At 37.5% G+C, this 22,171-nt stretch overlaps 1 protein-coding gene across 9 annotated transcripts in view; it reads left to right on the forward strand.

Annotated features, from left to right (window-relative positions):
- The window catches only part of Tfg (trafficking from ER to golgi regulator), a 26,465-nt gene extending 4,448 nt beyond the window's left edge, over window positions 1–22,017 (forward strand). For 2 of the 9 annotated variants that reach the window (XM_006248237.5, XM_063270637.1), the window contains exons 2-8: window positions 121–348; window positions 6,474–6,557; window positions 7,638–7,784; window positions 11,120–11,287; window positions 14,720–14,803; window positions 17,714–17,803; window positions 21,192–22,017. In XM_006248237.5, coding sequence (XP_006248299.1) covers window positions 165–348; window positions 6,474–6,557; window positions 7,638–7,784; window positions 11,120–11,287; window positions 14,720–14,803; window positions 17,714–17,803; window positions 21,192–21,574 — 1,140 coding nt within the window. In that variant the 5' untranslated portion in view covers window positions 121–164 and the 3' untranslated portion in view covers window positions 21,575–22,017. Of the gene's footprint in view, window positions 1–120; window positions 349–6,473; window positions 6,558–7,637; window positions 7,785–11,119; window positions 11,288–14,719; window positions 14,861–17,713; window positions 20,327–20,437; window positions 20,479–21,191 lie in introns of all 9 variants that reach the window. The other 7 variants (XM_039088478.2, NM_001012144.1, XR_010055962.1 and 4 more) reach the window with 6 other exon arrangements.
- Window positions 22,018–22,171: the final 154 nt, after the last annotated feature.

The raw sequence follows: 22,171 nt of genomic DNA on the forward strand, positions 1-22,171 counted from the left end.
CATAATAATAGAAATTACATTAGTAATAAAATGTTTCCAGACCAGTTATGTATCAGCGAGGGGCACCTTTTTTTTAAGGGGCACAGTTTTTTAACATTTTAATAATTCTGCTTTCATCAGTTTTTCCCCTAGAGTTATATATATAGAGCATCCTGGAGTCCACAATGAACGGACAGTTGGACCTAAGTGGGAAGCTGATTATCAAAGCTCAACTTGGAGAAGATATCCGGCGAATTCCCATTCATAATGAAGACATTACTTATGATGAATTAGTGCTGATGATGCAGCGAGTATTCAGAGGAAAGCTTCTGAGTAATGATGAAGTTACAATAAAGTATAAGGATGAGGGTAAGATTTTAAGGTCTTAAGTACATGTTCTTACTCCCATTTTTTCCTCAATGGACTAATTCTTCATTCCCCCAACCATTTTATTTACTATTTGTCAAACAGTTCCTTTGTATGTAAAAATGTAATTTATTAATTGAAGGGAGTGTCTGACATTTTCACGTGTACTTTTAAATACTTTTCTCCTGCTCAGATTTCCACATGTATGTTCAGAGTTGAGTGGAATTCTCATACTATATTTATCGGATGAAAAAGATTTCTTTACCAGCTGTGATGGTCTGTATATTCCTGACCCAGGGATTGGCACTATTAGGAGGTGTGACCTTGTTGGAATAGGTGTGTCACTGTGGGCATGGGATTAAGACCTTCACCCTAGCTGTCTAGAAGTCAGCTCCTCCTGTACCATGCCTACCTAGATGCTGCTGTGTTCCTGCCTCAATACCTCTGAACCTGTAAGCCAACCTCAATTCAGTGTTGTCCTTTTAAAAGTTACCTTGGTCATGGTGTCTGTTCACAGCAGTAAAACCCTAAGACAGAAGTTGGTACCAGGGACTGGGGTATTGCCTTGATAGGCCTGACCATGCTTCTGTTTGGAAGAACGTGGACTTTGGGACTTGAATTTGGAAAGTAGTAGAATGCTTTAAATGGGGTTTGATGGGCATCCTAGTAGGAATATGGATGACTTTGTTGCTGAGTGTGATTTGAACTGTGGAAGCCTGGTTTTAGAAGTTTCAGAGGAGAATAATTTCAGAACTGGTGTGAAGACTGTTTCTGTAGTATTTTGGTGAAGAATGTGGCTGCTTTGCACCCTTCTCTGAACAGTCTGCCTGAGGCTAAGGTAAAGAGATTTATATTAATTGCATTGACAAAGGAAGTCTCAAAAAAACCCAAGAGGGACTTTGTTCTCTGGATAAGTCTCATGAAGAGCATTTGAACAAGTGTAGCAAGCTTAGAAAGGAAAAATATAAAATATAAGGTTCAAGTATTAAAGGGGCACCAGGGAATGAAATGAAGCTGAGTCCTATATTCAAGGGTGTTAAACTGAATTACGAGTAGTACCCTTGGGGCAAGATCTACCCAGCTAAATTAAGGTCCAGGCATGGTAGCACAAGCCTTTAATCCCAGGAGGCAAAGGGCAAAGACAAGCAGATCTCTGAGTTCAGGGCCAACCTAGAACAAAGCAAGTTCTAGGTGAAGAAAAACATAATCCAGGCTTGATGACTACACATTTAATCCCAGTGTTTAGGAGACAGGAATGTAGATCTCTGAGTTCAAGTTAGTCTACATACAAAGCAAGTTCTAGGACAGCCAAGCTTAGTCAGTGAAGGAGTTAGAAAGCAGAAAGCTGGTGATAATGTAACAGAACAAGGGGGTCTTGTTCCAGCAAGCAGCAGAACTCGGCAGCTATGGCCATGTGGCTCTGGCTGTAGAGTCCAGAGTAGAAGAGACTACTGGGACAATTGATGCTGGTTAGCTGGAGCTAAGAAATTAGTGGTGGTTAAGAAGAAACCAGCATCACTGAGGTGAAAGCTTCTGGAGTGTGTTTTCTGAGAGCACAAGGAAGCTGTGTTTGAGAGATAGCCAAGGTTGTACCTTGTGCTGCATCTGTACATGGTAATGTGTAAGAGTCACCCACTTTTTGAAGCATGAAGGGGTCATGGAGAGCCACTGAGGCTTGGCATTCTGAGGGGCCATGGAAGGCCACTGGTAAAGATGCAGCCTCAGTTGCAGTTGATGGACCAGGACTGAAGGGGCCATGCAAAGGATTTGAGGCTTAGCACCATGAAGAGAGCCTATGAGAGCTACTGATGAAGCATAGTTGCAGCAGAAGACTCCAGTGTATTGGAGGTGCCAGTACCATGGAATGATCACCAAGAATAGCAATGGCAGTAGAGTAAGTAGGGATCAAACCCGAGCTTAGTTTAGAGTGCTACAGAGGGCAGAGCTGGAGAAGTGACCAGCACTTTGGAAGAGCCCAGAATACCATGTGTGGATCTCAGACATTCAAACAGGAAGCTGTAACACTGAAGGTGACTTGGAGACCCCATGATTTTCAAGATGCCAGAGCCATAGGATACCTGCTGAAACCACCCCAGGAGAAAAAAGTTTGTTGTAGTTAACAAAGATTTTTAAAAAAAGGAATTGGAGATCTGATGACTGCTTTAACATCTGACTTGGAGATGCAGAGTTTGGACTTTGTTCAGCTAGTTTCCTGTCTTGATTTGGGGATTACAGTTAAGGGATTGGATGAATCTCAGAAGAGACCTTGAACTTTGGACTTTTAACATTGTTGAGACTGCTACAGACTATGGGGACTTTGAAAGTTGGACTAAATGTATTTTGCATTATGGTATGTTTAGGTATGGCCTCTATAGACTCATGTGTTTGAACAAGTCAATGGGGCCAGGGAGTGGAATGTGATGGTTTGTATATGCCTGCCCAGGGAGTGGCACTATTAGGAGCTGTGGCCTTGTTGGAGTAGGTGTGCCACTGTGGGTATGGGCTATAAGACCCCATCCTAGCTGCCTGGAAGTCAGTCTTCCACTTGTAGCCTTCAGATGAAGATGTAGAACTCTCAGCTCTTCTTGCACCACGCCTGCCTGGATGCTGCCATGCTTCCACCTTGATGATAATGGAATGAACCTCTGAACCTGTAAGCCAGCCCCAATTCAGTGTTGTCCTTATCAGACTTGCCTTGGTCATAGTGTCTATTCATAGCAGTAAAATCCTGAGATATCAACCAAATACAGGAAAGCTAGCTTAAACAAAGGCAAATGTCTCTCTCTATCTTTTTATTCTTTTTCTCTTCATCCTTTGGCAGGTTCTTACTATGTAGTCCAAGACTGACATGGCACTTGAGGTGAACTACACTGGACAAATGTCTTTCTTTATTGCAGGAGTTATCGTTGTGTATTATGCTAATATGCATTGCCAATTTATTATATGCAGTGCTCTTGGGCTCATTTGACCACAACTATTTTTTACAGAGATATATTTTGCTAAACAAATATTTTATCAAATGTAGTAGAATTACAGTTACATTTCCTGATTTTCTTTTTAATTGCTAACAACTGCTTTTCTCTGAGATTGACTTTAGTCATGATGGTTGTTATTATAGAAACCTTACACTCTCAGTGGTTCAACATGCAAGAAAATCAAGAAATGTTACCTAACATCCCATGGCTTACCCTGAGCATTAACATCTAGCATGCAGATGAATAAAGACTGAAGAAATCTTCAGAGATCTTACTTGACTAGGGTTTGAGATGTTGGATATTTATACATGTAGCATTAGTCAGAGCCTGGTCATATGGCTTTGCTGAGCTACAGATGAAAATCGTTCACCTCTTGGCATGTATTTTGGACAACTTAAAACAGGCAGTCATCTACCAACATGGGTGAATTCTCCTTTTCTGTTGACATATGATCTGAAATTAGCCAAACTAATTTTTGAGAGTCACTCATGTTCTTCCTACTTTCTTTATCAATCTCATCTCTTTATAAATACATAGTTTTACTTCTATTCTGTTAAGATGTGTTCCTTGGTTAAATCAGTTTCTTCTCTTTTCTTGAATTTACAACTCAAATTTTTAACTTAAATTTTTTTTATTCCGTCCTTTTCACAGTCCAGACTTCATCCCCTTCCCAGGCTGCCCCCCAAATGCTCCCCATCCCATACTTCCTCTCCCCCCTTATCTCCAGTCTCCAAGAGGATGCCCTCACCCATCCCCATACTCAACTCCTTGGGGCCTCAAGTCTCTTCATGTTTAGTTTCATCTTCTTTCACTGAGGCCAGACCAGGCAGTCCTCTGCTGTATATGTGTCTGGGAGGCCTCATACCAGCTAGTATGCTGCCTGGTTCACCAGTGTCTGAGAGATCTCTGGGGTCCAGATTAGTTGAGGATGCTGGTCTTCCTATGGGGCTGCCCTCCTCCTCCTCCTCCTTCCAGTTTTCTCCCAATTCCAGCACTGAAGTACCTGGCTTCTGTCCATTGGGTGGGTATAAATATCTGCATCTGATTCTTTTTCAACTGCTTGTTGGGCCTCTCAGGGCAGCCTTGCTAGGCTCCTGTCTGTACAGCATCAGTAACAGTGTCAGGACTCTGGGCCTCCCCTTAAGCTAGATCCCAATTTGGGCCTGTCACTGGACCTCCTTTTTCTGCTGCTTTTCTCCATTTTTGTCTAGTAGTTCCTTCAGACAGGAACAATTCTGGGTCAGAGCTTTTTTTTTTTTTTTTTTTTTTTTTTTGACTGTGAGATGGCAACTCCATCCCTCCACTTGATGTCCTGTCCCTCCACTGGAGATGGACTCTACAAGTTCCCCCTCCCCACTGTAGGTCATTTCATCCAAGGTCTCTCCCTTTGAGTCCTGAGAGTCTCTTACCTCCCAGGTCTCCAGTACATTCTAGAGGGTCCCCCCACCTCCTATCTCCTGGGGTTACCTGTTTCCGTTCTTTCTTGCCTCAGTCCTGTTCCCCTTTCTCCCCAATACCTGATCATGTTCCCCTTTTTCCCTACCCCTCTCCCTCCCTCCCTCTCTTCTTCCCTCCCTCCTGTGATTGCTTCTCCTTCCCAAGTAGGATTGAAGCATCCTCACATGGGTCCTTCAGCTTGTTAACCTTGAATTCTGTGGGTTGTATCCTGGATATTCTGTAATTTTTGGCTAATATCCACTTATTAGTCTGAGTTATTTCACTCAAGATATTTTCTTGTCCCATCCATTTGGCTGCAAGACTCATGATTATATGTATCTCTATATTTCTTTCCTCAATCCATCCACCCACCCTTCTTTCCATCCATCCATCCATCCATCTATCCATCCATCTTTACTGGACTGAGGACCAAATCTTTTAGGCAAGCACTTTACCACTGAGCTACAACTCAAAATTTTAATAATCATTTTAACTTGAGACACTATTTTTGCCTCACATTTAGCATATCTTAAAACTGACCTTAATGACTGGTGTTCTCTTGTCTCCCTTTCATATAGGGGAATGTCAGCAAACTGAAGGGTCAGAAAATAAATACTGTAGCTTTGCATCTCACAGAAGACCTCTGTCATACTACCATCATTTTTGACAACTTAAAAATGTAAAAGACCTAGTTCATTATTCTGCAAAAACAGGAGAGGTTCTGTTGGACGTAGTTTGTGGCTCCCACTTCTTTATTGAAATATGTCCTCCACATGCAGTTACTTCTTCCTTTCTCTCTTTCCTTCCCTGTTTTTTCCTTCTTTCCCCTTCTTTTTTGTGGTATTTTTAAAAAAATGTTTAATTTGTTCAAATTATTTTTCATAGTCTGTTGGCAACTACATAAGAAGGCAACTTAGATAACATTCCAACAGATACTCATTCTGTGTCTTATTTAAGGTTTCCACTGCTGTGAAGAGACACCATGACCGCAGCAACTCTTATAAAGGACAACATTTAATTGGGGCTGGCTGGCTTAGTTCACCGTGGTAGGAAACATGCACATGGTGGCATGCAGGCAGACATGGTGCTGGAGAAGGAGCTAAAAATTCTACATCTTGATCCACAGGCAATGGAAGAGACTGTTTCATATTGGGCGTAGCTTGATCATATGAGACCTCAAAGCTTGCCCCTGTGGTGACACACTTCCTCCACCAAGGTCACACCTAATGGTGCCATGCCCTAGGGGCCAAGCATTCAAACATGAGCTCAAGAGAGAGAGAGAGAGAGAGAGAGAGAGAGAGAGAGAGAGTGTGTGTGTGTGTGTGTGTGTGTGTGCATGCTTGCGCGCGCTATATAGCGGGGCTATTTAAACTACCACACTCTGCTACTATTACAGGATTCAAGAAAAGAAAAAAGACTAAGATTAATTACAGAAAGTTTCACTAATTTTTTGTATCAATATGTTATTTTCTTTAAAATGTGTTTATGAGCAGAATCCCTGAGAATCGAGCATTATTAAGCATGTAATGCCATACATATGTATACGTGTATGGGTTGCCTATAAAGTTCTAAAAACACAAAGTACCTAGTTATCCCTGTCTTGACATGTATGTTTGGTTAAAATAACGTCTTAACAAGTTTTCAAATTGGTTTAGTTAGTCTCACCCAGTTTTGTGAGACATAGTTGTCTGAATTTACTTTTCTTTTGAATTTCAGATGGAGATCTTATAACAATTTTTGATAGTTCTGACCTTTCCTTTGCAATTCAGTGTAGTAGAATACTGAAACTGACATTATTTGGTGAGTAGCAAACTTTATAATAAATTTATTTTTTTAGACTCAAATATACAATTTTTTTATAATTGTGTTTTTATTTCTTTTGACTTTTTCCTTTTAATGGCTCAGTTAATAATATTTTAAAATATTTGTATTCAGGTGAGACTTTGAATTACTTAAAACTTTATTAATAGAAGTTTCAGGCAAAATTCAAGATTATTTTGGTTTTGAGATGAGATGTAATTTAGGAATATCTAGTAAGAGTACTATAGTTTTAATTTGTAATGCCAAAATTTTGGCTTTGTTAGGTTATTTATGTTTGGGAAGATTAATGTGTTAATTTCTCTATTTGTTTTGTTACCCCAAATAGTAATGCCTTGTTTGTCAAATTTAAAAGTAATTATAGGATTCAGACTACCTCAATTATCTTCCTCTATATTATGGTTTTATTTTTTTAGGGCTTAGCATATAAGTCTGCTACTTTGGATATTACTTTTCGTGGAGTAAAAGCTAACAATGATGAGTCTTTGATCTAGTTCCAGGCTAGCCAGGGCTTCACTTGAGACCCTGTCTCTGAGGGGGAAAAAGGAAGTAGGGAATTTGGCATCAACTGTATCTTGTTTGATTTTTGTTCCTTTTTAAAGGTATATATGTTAATACTTCTAAATTCTAACACTGTAAAAATACTACTAGGGGATAGGGAGATGATGGACCGGTTGGTAAGGTTGCTGTAGTACATAAAACCTGAGTTCTAATCCATTAACACTCATGTGAAGAGCTGGGCATGGGGACATATCTGCATCTCCAGCTCTGGAGTGGAAGGAACTGGCAGACCCAGGGCCTTGCTGGCCAGCCCATCCAGCCAGCTGTGAAAGCAGGCTCAGTGAGAGTCCTGATTCCAAAAGGAAGGCTAAAAGCATCAGTCTACCTCTGCCTCCATGGGAGCACTCACCAGCATGCATACTCCACACTCGTAAACAAGTTAAAATAGATGGATGAACATAAAACTACTTTTGATTCTGCTGTCTATTTCTACTTAATGTGTATTATTTTAATGGCAGGTCTCATCTTCTAAGTTTAAGCAAATTAATGCTTCTGTTTCAGTTAATGGCCAGCCAAGACCCCTTGAATCAAGTCAGGTGAAATATCTTCGTCGAGAACTGATAGAACTTCGGAATAAAGTGAATCGCTTATTGGACAGCTTAGAGCCGCCTGGAGAACCAGGGCCTTCCACCAGTATTCCTGAAAATGGTAAACTGAATTTATTTTATTTTATTCTAATATATTCTTTTATCATTTTTGTGAAAAGGGGATTATTTGATTATTTCATAGGAGTAAGACAGCATCCTTATTAGCTTTATTATCCTTGCTTCTGCTTTTGTACATGTCAGCATTCCCACAACTACTTGTCAGGATTACTGTAAACTTGCATTACAGTACTTGGATTGAGTCATAAGAGGACAGGGCCTGGAATTCCATTTTTAAAGTACTCTCTGGGACTGGGGAAGTAACTCTGTGGTAGACTGCTTTCTTGACATATGCAGTGCTCAGTATTCAGTCCCCAGTACTGACTAATAATAAATAAATGTGCACGTGAGTGCATAAGGAATACTTTTGTGGTGATTTCTTTATCTCAGTTTCTTTGTCTCAGTTTCCAGAGTTCATAGAGTAGGCCTGTTTTCAAACACTTTTCATTCATGAATTGTTATTAGTGTGATAATTAATGGATCTTAGGAATTGGAATTGTTTTATGTAGTAAAACCTAAGTTTCAAATGCAAAATACTTTTAGATTAGTACTTTAAAGTAGTATATTAAAATTTATTTTAGACATAATTTTTAATATGCATAAGAAAACTTTTTTGCATTTACTAGTGACATGTACTATTTATAAATAGTAAAGATAATTTAAGGCTTATTACCATATTGGAAGCTGATATAGTTTAGGCATCAAAATGTATTTTAAAATATGAACTGAAATTAAAAAGCATATTTCATAGGTTGAAAGTATGTTTGTGTATTTAAAAACACTATTCAACTTTTGTTTAATCTTGACTATTTCATGTAAAATGATTTTGTAAATGGCTGCTCATTTTTTCTTTTTTTTGTCTTTAAAGATTTATTTATTTATTATAAGTACACTGTCACTGTCTTCAGACACACCAGAAGAGGGCATCAGATCCCATTACAGATGGTTGTGAGCCACCAAGTGGTTGCTGGGAGTTGAACTCAGGACCTCTGGAAGAGCAGTCAGTGCTCTTAACCACTGAGCCATCTTTCCAGCCCTTGCTCATAATTTTCAAGTGTTTAAAACTATACAAGTTTTAAGTGTTTAAAATACAAAATAGAAACTTTAATGAGAGTCAAGATAGCTACATGTAAGGGCCATGAGAATTTCTGTGGAAAAATGTCATGTATAACTTGAAAGCTTTAGACTCATATATTCTATTTTTTGCTCCTACATAATTTTGGAAATTGGCCTTTAGTTTTTTCTTCCTCCCCATTTTCTTAATTCCTCTGTGCTTGTTGGCATCCTCAGTTTCTTTGAGTATCAGACTCTACTGAATGTAGACACCTAACTTTTTAAAATGTGGTTGGGTTTTAAATAGAACTATTCTATAATTTCTTTCATGGTTTTTTCTTTAATCATTTAGAATTATGTTGATGGTAAATGCTAAATAAATATTGACTGATGAATTAGTAATTTTAGTTTTACCTCTATTTCAGTAAAACTTACTGAAATACTTTATGATCTTAGACTTATGAAGACTTCTTTATATGTTACAGAATAAAGCAGTTTGCTTATTCTGAGCTTTGCCCTTGGTTTTTGTTGTTGTTGTTGTTGTTGTTTTGGGGTGTTTTTTTTGTGTGTGGGTGTACATGCTTGCATATTGATGGAAGTACATACAGGTGAAGCATGTGTGAGAATGTGCATTTGGAAGTCAGAAGACAGCCTTCATTCTTCATGTGCCTTCCACATATTGTTTTGTGAGCGGGTTTCTAAATGGCCCGGAGCTTCCCAAGTAGTCTAGTCTAGCTTTGTTTCTGCCTTCCATCTTGCTATTGCTGGAACTGCAGGGTGGTATTACCTACCCAGCTTTTTATACAAATTTTGGAGGTTCAAAACTCAGGTCCTCTTGAATACAAAGCAAGTCATGACCATGATGCCTTTTCAAGCAATAGAACAAGTAACTAAGACACAAGGACATGGTAAAAATGCATCTATCAAAATAGACCTAACACTAATATATCCAAGCTCACTTTTAAGAATTACCTTAAGTCAGGATCATGCCTGTTTATACTTTGTCACCCTGTACATTATTTTGAAGCAAATTCCAAATACCTTTTTTCTACAAGTATTTTAATAACTAATAAGTATATATTTAAGACAAGAGCAGAATTGTGTTATTTTATTGATGATTTTGGCTGTCTTGGCTTGTGAATAGAGGAATTGACAACATAAAAATTGAGATCCAAAATGTAGGCCAGATTTATGTTTTTTTTACAAAATAAAACACTCATTTTATTTTGTCAAATAACTTTTTGTAACTGTTTCTTGGGAGTCTTACATGTATTTGTAGGTCAATGGGGTATGGGCTGGATAAATAGCTCAGTTGATAAACTTGCCGTAGGCTCTTTGTTCAGTTCCCAGAACCTATGTGAGAAAAGGCCCGGTATGATGGTGTGTGTTTGTAATCCCAGCACTGTAGAGATGGAAACAGGCAGTGACCCGGGACTGTCACTGGCCAGCTGCTTAGTGAGTTCTCCAGGTCTTTGAGAGACCCTCTCAGAAAGCAAACTAGACAGCTTGAGAAATATCACTGGATGCACACATGGTTGGTGCTGTGTTGAAACACTATGTCCAAAAGCAACTCGAGGAGGAAAGGATTTATTAAAAGGCTTACATATCCTCAATCATAGTCCATTGATAGAGTCCAAGGCAGGAACTCAAACCAGGCAAGAATCTGGAAGCAGGAGCTCATGGCGTGGACGAGTGCTGCTCACTAGGTTACTGCTTATGGATTACCCAGCCTACTGTATTACCCAGGGCCACCAGCCTAGGGTGGCTCCACACACACATCGCTAACTAAAGGAAAGGCTTAGCAACTTGCCTACAGCCTGCTCTTAGGGAGGCAGTTTCTCAATTGAGGTTTTTCAGATGACGCTAGCTTGTGTCAACTTGACACAAAAACTAGCCAGCTCAGGGCTCCATAAAAGTAACATATAAGTCATTTTGTGTTTGGTAAGGAGATTTTAAAATAATGATAATTTACTTCCTTTTTTTTCCCTTTTGTTTTTGAGATAGTCTTGCTATATAGCTCAGGCTGGCCTAGAACTCTTGATCCTCTTGTAGTATCTTCTTGACTGCTTGATTATTGGCATTCAGTTTAATCCAGTTAAAAAAAGGGGGGGGGGTGGGGGGTGGTAAGAGACAATTCTTTTGTCTTTTACTTATTTTCCCTGAAGCATAAACATAGTTCTGTTTTCACAAGGTTCTGACAGTATTTATACACATGTATATTTTCCTATCTTTTTTTATGCTTTTTTGGGCATAGATAAAATAAACTTGTTTATTCCTTTATTATAGATACTGTGGATGGTAGGGAAGAAAAGCCTGCTGCTTCTGATTCTTCTGGGAAACAGTCTACTCAGGTTATGGCAGCAAGTATGTCAGCTTTTGATCCTCTAAAAAACCAAGATGAAATCAACAAAAATGTCATGTCAGCATTTGGATTAACAGACGACCAGGTTTCAGGTAAGTCAGTTCCTTTTTCCCACCTCATCTTCTACCTTTTGTTTTTTGAATATGGTGAAATATCACTTAAGGATTCAGCCAATTATTTTTTACATATTTAAGTTTCTATGAAACAGGAAAATTCATGGCTTTAGCACCCCAAGGAGATTGATTTGCCCTTTAGCACGCTTTTCTACCTTAGAAGGAACTGCTTCAGGTAAATTTTATTAAAAGAAGTATTTCCAGATTTTTTTTAAAGCAGAATTTTTATTTTAAAAAAGTTTAGATTTTTTTTTTTTAAATTGCATTTGATTTGCTTTCTCTTCTAATTTTAGGACATTTAAAATTAAACATATTTCTGATTAATTGCTATTATATGAGTAAGTTTTTGGCTATAAAGCAGTGCTTTAAATTTTTTGAATTATACACTATTCTTTTACTTGCTTCTCATTTTGTCAGCATTGTTCCTGTTTTTCTTGGTGGGGGCAGGGAGGATCCTAATCACACGCATGTTACAGAGTGCTTCATGTTTTGTTTTGTTTTTTTTTATTGGCTGCTTTCCAGTATTACAGTATGTGTTTTATTTTCTCGTTTCTATCTGTCTTCTGTGTTTTCACTGTAATGTGAGCATTTTCATTAGTGTATCTTGCTGACTTGTAATTTTTGGTGTTTTGTTTTATTCTAAGAGCTTTGTTACTGCCCTTCTATCCGGTTCTTAGTCTGTATTGACTTCAGTTACCTGGGGAGTAGCTGGTATCTCTGGGTTGGTTTTTATTGTTGTTGTTGCTTTGTTTTTATTTTCAGCAAAGATGCTGCCTTCTCTTCTTCCTCCTCCTTTTTTTTTTTTTGTTTGTTTGTTTGTTGTTGTTCTAAGGCCTCTTGGATTTACCTCCATTCCATAAACAGATAAGGGGCTAAGGATTTGGGCAGAGTTTAATTATTTTAGTGCAAGTAATTAGGCCTTCAGTGACAGAGTTTCATCCTCCATTTCCTACTCCTTGTCTGACCATGAAATTGTTAACATGATGGTTTTCTACCATTGGAGCTACAAACAAGTCTCGGAATTTTTAATTCACTGTATTTCTACAGGGGTAGACTCCCTTTTGGGTTCTCTGAGATTTGATTAGAAGGTATATTTTTAAATAATTGTTTTCTTCTACTTCAATATTTTGCTACTTGGGGAAGGGTTTACCTGAACCATTTACTTTGCCAATTTTATCAGTTTAAAATAGAGACTTTGTTTGATTTTTTTCATTTTGATTTTCTTGGAAACTTTTGTGGGATTATTTAATGAAGAGAACTATGTTAGATTTTGAGAAGACATTTGAATATATTACCTTTTCATGCAGTTATGTATACTAAGTTGTCTTCACATAAGTAACAACCAGTGTATTTTTTTTTTAATTCTTCAAGTGTGATATGGTTAAGGGTGGAAATAACTACCACAGTAATGTAGAAGTCAAGAGACTGAAGTCAGAAAAACAGGTAAACAACAGTAACGTGCTACATAGGAGAGAGAAGAAGAGCCAAGCCCTGAGTGTTTTTAAGATTACTATAATACAGGGTCTTCTCTAGGGAAGTGTGCATGTGTACAAGTAAAGCTGTAAACAGCATTCCTGTTACCATAACCGAGCATAGCTTCTCATTAGCACTTGACTGTTAGTGGACAAGCCATGTGCCTAAAATGGTGGTATATCAGCTTTGTCTTGCAGTGACAAAGTGCTTTAGAAAATAACCTAGGGTAGTGGTCTCCACCTGTGGGTTTCTGCCCTTTAGAGGTTGCATATCAGAGATCCTGCATATCAGAAATTTACATTATGATTCATAACTAGCAAAATTATACTTATTAAGTAGCAATGAAAATAATTTTATGATTGAAGGTCACCACAGCATGAGGAACTTTATTAAAGGGTCACAGTATTAGGAAGGTTGAGAGTCACTTCAGGAAAAGGGATGTATTTTTGGTCATGGTTTCAGAAATCTCAGTTCATGGCCCACTGGCTCTGTTAGCTTGGGCCTGAAACAAGGCAAACACCTTAGGGGCTGAGTGTGTATGAGAGAAGGCTGTTTACTCTGGTAGTCAGGAAGCAAGGAAGTCAAATGGGCTACTGACAAGATGCATTCTTAAAGTGTTTGTTCTCAAGAACCTACTCCTTTTTCCCTTTCACCTTCTGGTAGCCCACCGTCTATAAGTTCATGGTGGGATAACCCAGTTACAATGTCCAAGCATTCATTTCAGACACTTTGCAAACGTTCATCAGCTTTATACTTAGACTTTGGTGACCTTTTAGATTTAAAGTTCTCAGGACATGCCACTGGAACAGTTGGAGACTGCTTTTAAGGAAAGCCTGCTAATAATTGTGAGTGGTTAAATCAAGCTTTCTAAGTGCTAATTGCTTTTAGAGGATTTTGCTGTAAACTTTAACTCATAAGCCTTCCAAGTAGCCTTGAGGTCAGAATTGGTTTGCCTTTTAAGTAGTTGAAGAAGCTGTGGCACAGAAAGGTTCAGTAGCCTAAAGTCAGCAGCCACTGTTAGCTCTAGCAATACAACCTAAGGAATTTAGCTCCAGAACTCTTCATATCACCTTTCTGTGTGGTAAACTAACTTAAAGCCATAAGCCTTGTGTTATCTTCAGAATCCACTTACTGTCACAGTATTAGAAGTATACAGAAAATCTAGATTCTCTGTACTGGCTCCTGTGTTTTCCTTACCCTGACAGAGTTTGATTGACTGTAGGTATTAAATAGAGTCCTAGTCCTATCAGCAAAGAACAAGAGAGTATGGCCAGAGTTCTCAGTCTTAAGAAAAATGGGGCCAGTATAGACATTTATATAAAGTAGAAATCAGTGTTACCTATTTAAAAAGTAAGCCGTAGATAAATTCACTAGGAGATAAAGTATAAGTCAAAGATTCATTAGAATTATAACTAGGTTTTAAAGAAGGTCATTTAAGTATGCTGCAGTTAGTCATAGAGTGGAGAAATTATGATAAATGAATTAGAGACCAAAACAATGGCTAGATATCCTATGAAACCATGAGCTGGATAATTTTAACTAAAAGAAGAACATGTGAGAAGACTAGTGAGAAATGTTTGGATCTCTGAACATAACCAGGGAGATTAAATTGAGTTTACAGACAGTAGAGACCTACTTAAGAAAGCAGCCCTGTGTTTGGTTGATTGTAGATAGGAGTTTTGATTTTGACAAGGGGAGGTTAGGACTCAGGAATTTAGAATTTCACACATTGTAAGGAAGGATTTCCAATTTTTACTTTGGATCCTATAGACTGGAGCAAATGTGAAAATATGAAGCACATAAGTGTAGTGTATTCTCGGTGACATGGTTGTTTCATGGTGATTTTATTTTTATTGTCATTAACCTAAATCTTTAAATTGCACTTGTTAAGGAACGAGTTTGGACAGAGTAATTAACTGACTTTTCATGACCACCCAGGACCACCCAGTGCTCCTACAGAAGACCGTTCCGGAACACCTGACAGCATTGCTTCTTCCTCTTCGGCAGCACACCCAGCAGCAGGTCAGCCACAGCAACCTCCCTATGCAGGAGCTCAGACACAAGCAGGTCAGATTGAAGGTAAAATAGTGTTCAGAGCCATAGGTGGGAAGGGACATGTGCAGAAGTGTTCACTGAGGCATCATTGGTAATGGCAGTCCATTTATATAGGTAGTCTCACTGTCTTCACAGATGTAAAAGAGTCTAATACTAATGTGAGATTTAGTATCATGAACCAAATAATATACAGGATATATTTCTGATTATTGAAAGGTAGATGAAAAATGTTTTAAGTTAATATAAACACAAAATGAAAGAGTGGGGAAAAATACTTTATAATTTCCCCTCCAAACACTACATTTTCTGTCACTTAAAAAGATTTTATGTAGAGATGGTGAAGCATAATTTTAGGTAAATAATGTAGTGGACATGGGTCAGTGCATTTGCAGTTAATTTTTTTTCTCTTCAAATTATGTGTCCTTGGTAAGTAATTTAATCTTGTGAGTTTTGATATTTTTCTACTGATTAAAAAATGTGAAAATTGGACTAAATCAATCATTTTAAAAAATACCTCATTAATCCTTAATTAAATTGAAAGTGCAGTATTTCAAAGGGCTGGTTGGTATTTGTGAAGGATCTCAGATGCCTCATTGAAACACACAACTCATTGACGACCTCATTGACGAAGTCAGAACACCACTAAGGACCATACCTATCTCTAGGGCAACCCTTGACATGACCTTGTTTCTTTTTTTCTGTTAACTGCTTGTACATGTTAGGACCTTTATAAGTGCACATTTTACTTTAAAACAGTAAACACCAGATGGTGCTCTAACACTGTACCAAAGGGTTGATGATGATCTAAAGTCCATAGCACCTAAAGCAGCATTTACATTAAAACAGAAACAAACTACAGCAGTCGGCTAGAATGAGCTGTGCCTGGAGTCTTCTTGTCCTGTGGTGATGCTTTCCATGCTTGCTCACTGAATTAGTGTGACTCGTTGGGGACTAGCAGGTGGTATCTTATGTATTCTTATGTTACGTCTTTTCTCCACCAACTTTAGTCAGTCTTACTCTGCATCAAATATGCAAGAACAAGAGCTAGGGCAAACTAGAAGTGATGGGATATTGGTTCAGTGGGAGGCTGAAGCAGAACACAGAGTTTGGGTGGACAAAGGTTGTAACATCCATGCCAGGTGAACTAAAAGCCATTGTAGCACTGATGTCAGTTATTAGAAGGAGAATTGTACAAAAAAGGTCAGTGGCAGAAATGAGATACGATGTTTGCTTAGCAAGATTTCACTTGTCTTTTGAGGGCTTTTTTTAATTGCCAAATTATCAAATCTGTTAAGAATAGTTTATATAGTGAAAATGGTCTTCTACCTGTGTTCTCTAGCAATACTCACCATATTCACATTATACTATTGATGCATTTTCTTTGGAGTGGCATTAATTACATGCCTTGCTACAGCTGTTTCTTATCTTACATTTATGGCTATTTAGCCAAGTATGTCTGTATAAATATGTAAGTATCGACTTAGAAAGAGGTTGGTGGGTTTTGCTATAATTATCATATTTTGGATGTTAGCAATGTGACAGTGATTTGGAACATTTCAAACAGCATACATTATGTCCCAGTTCAGACGAGCTCTAGTTCAGTAGCTCAGCTGTGTTGGACATAATAATATATAGCTGAAGATTGTGATTAGGGTAAGTTGCTTCAGTGAATACTTCTTGATATATGATGTATACTTTGTAGACACTGCCGATTATTTAGATCAACTTCTGATTATATTTTGAACAGAGTTATCAAAGTATGGCTTAATTTTTAACATAAGCTCTTACAAAATTAATGATATCAAATAAAATTAAGAATTTTATGTTACTATTTGAATACCATAAATACCATAATATCCCCCAAAGTAATTTTTGCTACTGATTGTAATTCAAGTATCTTCTTCGGGTTGAAAGGCCCAAGAATAGCTCAGTGGTCAAGCATATACCTAGCTTTCGTGATATCTTAGGTTTAATTTTGAAAAGTGAAAAAGCTAGAGGCAAGCCAGTCCTTGTATACATGAGTTCAACTTGCTCTGGTCCATGTAGTTAGCTTCAACTAGCCAGGGCTTCATAGTGAGTCTCAAAAATAAGTAATGATAAAATAAAAACTGTCTGAGAAGTGTGTTACTCGATTACTTTGGCCTTGTGCAAACAACACAGAGCAGTGGCTCTCCACTTTCTTAATGCTGTGACATTTTAATATAGTTCCTTGTGTCATGGTGACCCCAACCATAACATTCCTGTTTCTACTTCATAAGTATAAATTTTACTGTTACAAGTTTTCATGTAAATATCTGTTTTCTGATTGTCTTTTGGGGGTCACAACCCGCAACTTGAAAACCACTGTCAGAGAGCATGTTGATAGAACTAAGGTAGCTCTGACATCACTAGGTTATTACACAGTGAATGACCGGGCTGAATGCTGTTTAGAGTAACACTGTCGTCTTCTTTTCTTAAAGTCAGTGCCTTCTCCTCTGTATAATTTGATAGTTACTAAAACTAATTGACTTGTAATGAGAAAAGTGCTATGAATCGTCAGAGAGGTATTGTTCATATATAAAGACCCATGTCTGTCCCTTCTCTCTGATTACTTACCTGATGGCATATAGCATGGACAATGCACTTTATAGAATTTATGAAGTGGTAGTCACTAGAATTACATCATAAAATACTTGCTGCCAGCAAACACGCTTGGCAGTTTATCTGTAGCAGAAGAAGCAATCACCCTTGTCTTCTTGTCATAGATATTTAACTAACAGAAATTTAATTATTATTCAGTGTGCTTACATATGAAATTGGGAAGGAATATGAAGGTACCCTAAAAGTATTTCTCTGCCCAGTTAAACTGTTCTCTCTTGTCTGTATTTTCTCGCGTAGGTCAGATGTACCAACAGTACCAGCAGCAGGCTGGCTACAGTGCACAGCAGCCTCAGGCCCCTCCTCAGCAGTACGGTATTCAGTATTCAGGTGAGGAGGTGATGGAAGAGCTGATGCTAAGTTCTTCTCCTAAGTACTTGATTTATGATATTTACACTGTCGTAAGTGCTAAGTACTTGTTAGGGCACACAATACTTATTTATATTTAAAGTGATATGTTTTTTCAAATCAGCATTTTACTTTTTTAGTGAGTAAATACAACATAATTATAGAGATGATTCTGTAGTAAGCTACAGTAAAAAAAATGTTTTACTACAAAGCTCTCTTTCTAACAATCTAAAAAATAAAAAAATAAGGATTTTCTTCTATCCATATCACTCAATTCTAGAGTACTCTTAGAAGTTGTAGAGGCATATCAACAATTTCCCCATACATGCAGAAACGAACTTAATAAAAACTAAATTGTTTCATTTAAGCCTACTGAAAAGTATGGTAAAATACCAAAAATAAAACATGCAAATAAAATTACAGTCGAATTCAGGCAACTAAGAGTATTTAGGTTTTAACTGCTGAGGTGAAGTGACAGTTGTCATCTGACCCAGGGGATTTCATCACATAGCAAGTCTGGTCACCTGAGAGCTTTTTATAGCTGATCGCATTCCTGTACATGCGACCATCTGTCCACTGAAGACTTATCTATATTTAATGTGATAAATTTCTTTTGTTTAGTTTTAGTTATAATTTAGGTACTTTTTCTTGTTACATCAGAGTGTCCCTCTACCATGTATAGTCAAAGATTAAGTAACTTAACAAAATTCCTTTGAGAGTTTTGTATTAACTAGAGTATGAGAGTATAGATCAGCTAATTATAGATACATAGCTATAGGTGGATAGCTATAGGTAAGCTATAGCAGGTACAGCTACAGTGTAATTCTGCTACTGCCTGGTTTGGTAAAGGAAGCTTTATTATACACTTGTACCTTACATGTTTCTCAGTTATACCTGTTGCTGTTGCACTTTGGCACTGTACTGACAGAGTAGAGTGAGTAGTTGGAACAGTGAGAGAAGTATTGTGGCCCACAACACCTAAAATATTTACTGTCTGGCCCTTTAAAAGAGGCTGAACTTTCATGTTTCACTGGTGCAGGCAATTGCTGATTGCTGACCTAGACTACAGAATTTTGTCAGTACTTAAGTTTGGTAGATTTTTACACATACAGTAATTTCTTGGGATTGTTTTTGCTGTAGAGTGATTTTATTTTATAGCTAAATCTAATTTAAAAAACAGATGGAGTGAATTTAAAGGGGATGTCACTTTAGTTACCCTTTTAAATAAAAAAAATATATGGTACAAATTATATAACATAGAAACAATAGGCTGAGGAATCTGAAGAGATCAGTGTCATTATCTAATCTAGGAGATGCTCTCAACTCTCATAGCCTCCTCCCTGGGCCCTATTCCTATAGACATCAGTTTGCTTGGAGGTGGGACTTAGGTATCACAGGTAGCCAAGATGAGGACCCCTGATCTTGGTCTACACCCATTTTATAAATGACTTTTCAAGGCATGCAGATATTCAGTGAGGGGGCTGGAACATAATGTATTTCTCTTGTCTTTATACCATTTTATATTCTCCAATCTAGACCAGAATGGTCAATATTTTAGGCTTAGTTATAGCTATGTATTAATTTAAAAATATCTATTACCTATTTTGTTGCAATTTGTGATGTTTTTCACCTAACGTTAATTCATTTTAGGAGTGTTGGGATGGTGTAGGAATGGAGACAAATAGAAATAACAGAGAAATATTGCTGCATTATGATTAATGACGCAGTAGACTGCTACTGAAATGCTGTTGTTACCATTTATTACTGTTTCCTTTCCTGAGCAGTAATTAAGACTCTAGGTGCTTCCCAGATCAATTTAAAAAACAGTTTAGATTTCAGTTGGAGGATAGTTGGAGGATAGTTGCTTTCCTCTCAAATGGGATAGTCATTTTCAAAATAAAGGTATTCCCAAAAACTTACAGTAGAAAATTACATTTGGAAATTTTTGTCGGGACTGACAAGTTGGTTCGGAAGTTGAGAGCGCTTGCTGTCTTCCAGAGTAACTGAGCTCAGATTTTAGCATCCATGGTGATGGCAGCTCATAGCCATCAGACATGTCCATGTCCTTCCTCTTCTGGCTTTCATGGGTAGGCACATACACACACACACAATTTTAAGTTTAGCACAGAAGAGAGGAGAAATTACGTGACATCCAAGATCTTATAAGTTTATTTTAATTCAGCATTCAGGTACTACTGTGAGTGAATTGCTTTAGCTACTGAAACCTAAGCTTCCTCTGGGAAGGTTTAGGGTTTTCACTGAGTAAGATTTTAGTACTTTTCAAATTGCTTCTGTATTTCTCATCCTGCTAGTCCTATTTCCTCGACTTTGAGAGCTATGGAAATAGATAACTAATTACTCTGCATGGAGACTTACTAGTGGTGCTGGTTGGTAGTGACATTGACCAATCTCTGATACTTTTGGTTTGCCAGTTTTCCCTCTGACTTTTTCCAGTTTTGTCCATAAAGGTTTCTTTCATAAGTAAATTTTGAACCCAGGTTCAAGGTGAGTTCAGAATATACTCAAATTCATTCAATCCTTTTTTTATTTCTTCTAAATGCAGGGTTGTACATATTTTAATAATTGTCTTATGTATCTGGTATTTAATGCTGACAGGATTCCAGTCAATGGAGAGGTTTCATTGCAAGTAGCTGCAGGTGTGTTTCATAGTAGAGATAAAAGTTTTCAGTGAAGCGGATTTTTTTTTTAATTATATTCTAGTAAATAATGAATGTAGATATTGATTATGTTGGGACAGTTTGATATGTTCTTTGTTTATTATGCCATACTAAGTCAAAATTTGAGCTTTAAGGCAAAAGTATCAAGGTACCAAATATAAAAGATTTAAGAACTATAAACATGGTAGTCAGTTATTCTTAGATATTATAGTGAATAAACTTTAAAACAATTTATATGAAAAGAGTGCTTGAACACTTTCACTTATAAAGCACTTGTTGTCTAATGTATTTCATGTGATACTGTTAAATAGGACTTCCATTTAAACCTAATTAATGACTACTTTGCTTTTATGATTTTTGTCTTCCTAGAAAGCATAATTATTTCACCTGTTTGAGCATTCTAGGAATTTTGTGCAAATGGGAATTTCCTCAAGGGGTTTCAAAGCATCTGTAAAGAAAAGACATGTTTATAGTGACTTGAATTTTAGGCTACAGAATTTAAAAATTGGAGAAATTTTATAATTCCTTGGTTTTGAGATGTTTTATACTGCAATCACTCTATAATTATGAATATATTTGTTAATTTTTTAATCATTTTTTGGTCCATAGCATTAAGACTAAATCTCTGGAAAACTTTCACCCCACCCCCCAAAAAAAGCCCAAAACATTCGTTATTTATTTTGCTTTTTCAGCTAGTTACAGCCAGCAGACTGGACCCCAACAACCTCAGCAGTTCCAGGGATATGGCCAACAACCAACTTCCCAGGCACCGGCTCCTGCCTTTTCTGGCCAGCCACAACAACTGCCCGCTCAACCACCACAGCAGTACCAGGCGAGCACTTACCCTCCACAGACTTACACTACCCAGACATCTCAGCCTGCTAACTATACTGTTCCCCCCGGCTCTCAGCCTGGAATGGCTCCAAGCCAACCTGGTGCTTACCAACCAAGACCAGGTTTTACACCATCTCCTGCAAGTACCATGGCCCCTCCTTCCACTGGGGCTAACCCTTATGCTCGTAACCGTCCTCCTTTTGGTCAGGGCTATACCCAACCTGGACCTGGTTATCGATAAGGAGGTTCAGCCACACTAATAATGATGGCTTATTGCCTCCTAAAAGACTATACAATACTATTTTGTTTCAATTTGTATTGTATTGAAGTTTAAAAATTTAAAAAGCAGAGCATTTTTTTATGATATCATTGTTGCTGTTAATTGAAAATATAATTTACTGGAATACAAACACAAAAAGACCAAAATGAACATTGTTTCCTCCCCTGCTTAAAATTGTAGCCGCTTCCTAATTATTTTGGAACACTACTCTTACCTGCGTGTAAAATGATTGGCTTTCTAGCTTCCCAGAGAATATTAAAAAGTTAGGCTAAGGTATAGCCATCACACTTGGCTATTTACTATTAACATGATGTACTAAATAAAAATAGAGCCCTTTGAGAAGATGACTAGACATTATGTATAAAATGTAACATTGATAGGCTAATAAAGGTGATTGAATCCAATTGTGGTCTTGTAGCTTAATTATTTAAGACATAAGGAGAATAGTCATTGTATAGAATTAATGAAATTGATTTCCATTCAGGGAAAGAAATTCATATAACAAATTTGATTGACTTAGAATATAAATACTGTAGGGGTCAGTAGCTCTTAGTTTTC

Source organism: Rattus norvegicus, chromosome 11 (assembly GCF_036323735.1).
Source record: "Rattus norvegicus strain BN/NHsdMcwi chromosome 11, GRCr8, whole genome shotgun sequence".
In the NCBI taxonomy this organism is placed as follows: Eukaryota; Metazoa; Chordata; class Mammalia; order Rodentia; family Muridae; genus Rattus; species Rattus norvegicus.